Source organism: Octopus bimaculoides, chromosome 4, assembly GCF_001194135.2.
Source record: "Octopus bimaculoides isolate UCB-OBI-ISO-001 chromosome 4, ASM119413v2, whole genome shotgun sequence".
Taxonomy (NCBI): Eukaryota; Metazoa; Mollusca; class Cephalopoda; order Octopoda; family Octopodidae; genus Octopus; species Octopus bimaculoides.
The window spans coordinates 51,610,020-51,611,839 of NC_068984.1; the positions used below are offsets into that span (position 1 = coordinate 51,610,020).

Here is a 1,820-nt window from a genome sequence, read left to right on the forward strand (position 1 = left end):
TATATATACGACGCGTTTCTTTCAGTTTCCGTCTACCAAATCCACTCAAAAGGCTTTAGTCGGCCTAAGGTACTTGCCCAAGGTACCACGCTGTGGGACTGAACCAGGAACCATGAGATCGGGAAACAAGCTTCTTACTACACAACTACGTCTGCAGACACTTTCTCCAGAAATGCTGAAATGCAGGAATGTATAATAATGTACCGTGTCTCGAAAACAAACGAGGCGCCTGCTGTGGATTTGAACTCAGCATCCTTGATAATGTGATTCAATGCTCTATTCTTTCGATGACTTTCCTTCCACTCAGATACATTACGAAAAGCAAAGCGAAAGATTTTATGAAATAAATATTCACCACAAAATTTGGTCCGGTCGAAAGTTTCTGACATAGTTTCAACTCTTTCATACACAACTCGGTTGTTAGGTGGTCATTGGTAGCATCTTGTCCAATACCCCAACGCATGTCCACAACTTGAAACTGGTAGCCATTTTGTTGACAGAAAGTCTTCAGTTTACAGTAAGCATTCTCCATTAAGTAATTTCGTTCGTGTTGGGTATCTATAGAATATAGATTGAAAACTCAAACTGTTTGTAAATAAAAATTGGTTGTTTTAGTTAAACCCTCTCACACATGCTCTCTCTTTCTCTCTCTCTCTCTATATATATATATCTATCTCTCTCTCTGTCTCTCTTTCTATTTCTCTCTCTCTCTCTCTCTCTCTCTCTCTCTTTCTCTCTCTCACACACACAAATACACACACGCACATACATATACACACAAACTTGTACACACACACACATTAGTATAATGCTGGCAAGAAAAAAGAGTATCTGGGATGTTTCGGGCGTTTGTCCTTTTTCTAAAGGAACAGATGAGGAAATGGTGCAGACGCATGCGAGAGAGAGAGAGAGAAAGAATGAGAGAGAGATGGAGAGAGAGGAAGAGTGAGAGAGAAGGAGAGAGAGTGTGAGTCTGTGTGTGTGTGTGTGCTTAATACCAGTTATGCGATGGGGTGCAGCGTGCAGTGTGTGTCTCTGTGTGTGTGCACGTGTGTGTCGGTGTTTTTCGTTCTGTGTATGTATGGATGTGTGTGCGTGCGCATATTAGGTGCCGTTAGTGTGTACTGTAAGAGCGGATATCAGTGTGTGTGTGTTCATGCGCGCGCGCGCGTGTATATGCGCGTGTGAGTTATGTGACTATGCAAGTACGTGAGTGAATATATATGTCAGTGAGTTTGGTGTGAAATCGTTGTATTATTTAATGCAAGTACAATGTAAACAGCGTTAGATGTGTGTGCGCGTTTATAATTTAGTGTATGTTTTGAAGGGGAAAATAGTTTTTATATATGAGTGAATATATGTCTAGGGTGACTACTTTACGCGCGCGTGTAAATTAGTGTGTAAATTTGTGTATGAGCGTATGTAATTCGAATATATGTTTGTGTCAATTGATAGTACAAGTGTATGTGCGTGAGCGTAGTGTGTTTTGTGCGTGTCTGTGTGAATCAGAGTTAATTAAAGTTACGTGTGTGTGTGCAATTGAAAATGATGCGTTTTTATATTGCGCATTTGAGTATGCGAGTGTGTTTAGATCAAGAAATAGCCAAGGTGGTATACTGGTGTGTTTAATGAGGTGTTTTATATGTGCGTGTAAATCAAATAGGCTTCTTCAAAGAGTGCGTGTGTATGTGCAATAGAAAAGGATGGGTTTATGGATTTGTAAATATAAGCACTATTATACATGTATGTGTGTGTGTCTATGTGTCTAAGTGCCTATGTGCGTGTGTGTGTGTGTGTGTGTGTGTGTGTGTGTGTGTGTG

General features: G+C 40.4%; 1 protein-coding gene across 1 annotated transcript in view; it reads right to left on the reverse strand.

Moving 5' to 3' along the window:
• Nucleotides 1-1,820, reverse strand: part of LOC106870193 (NACHT domain- and WD repeat-containing protein 1) — a 49,453-nt gene that overhangs the window by 45,938 nt on the left and 1,695 nt on the right. Inside the window, exon 2 of the mRNA XM_052967630.1 lies at nt 356-558. Coding sequence (XP_052823590.1) covers nt 356-558 — 203 coding nt within the window. The remainder of the gene's footprint in view (nt 1-355; nt 559-1,820) is intronic.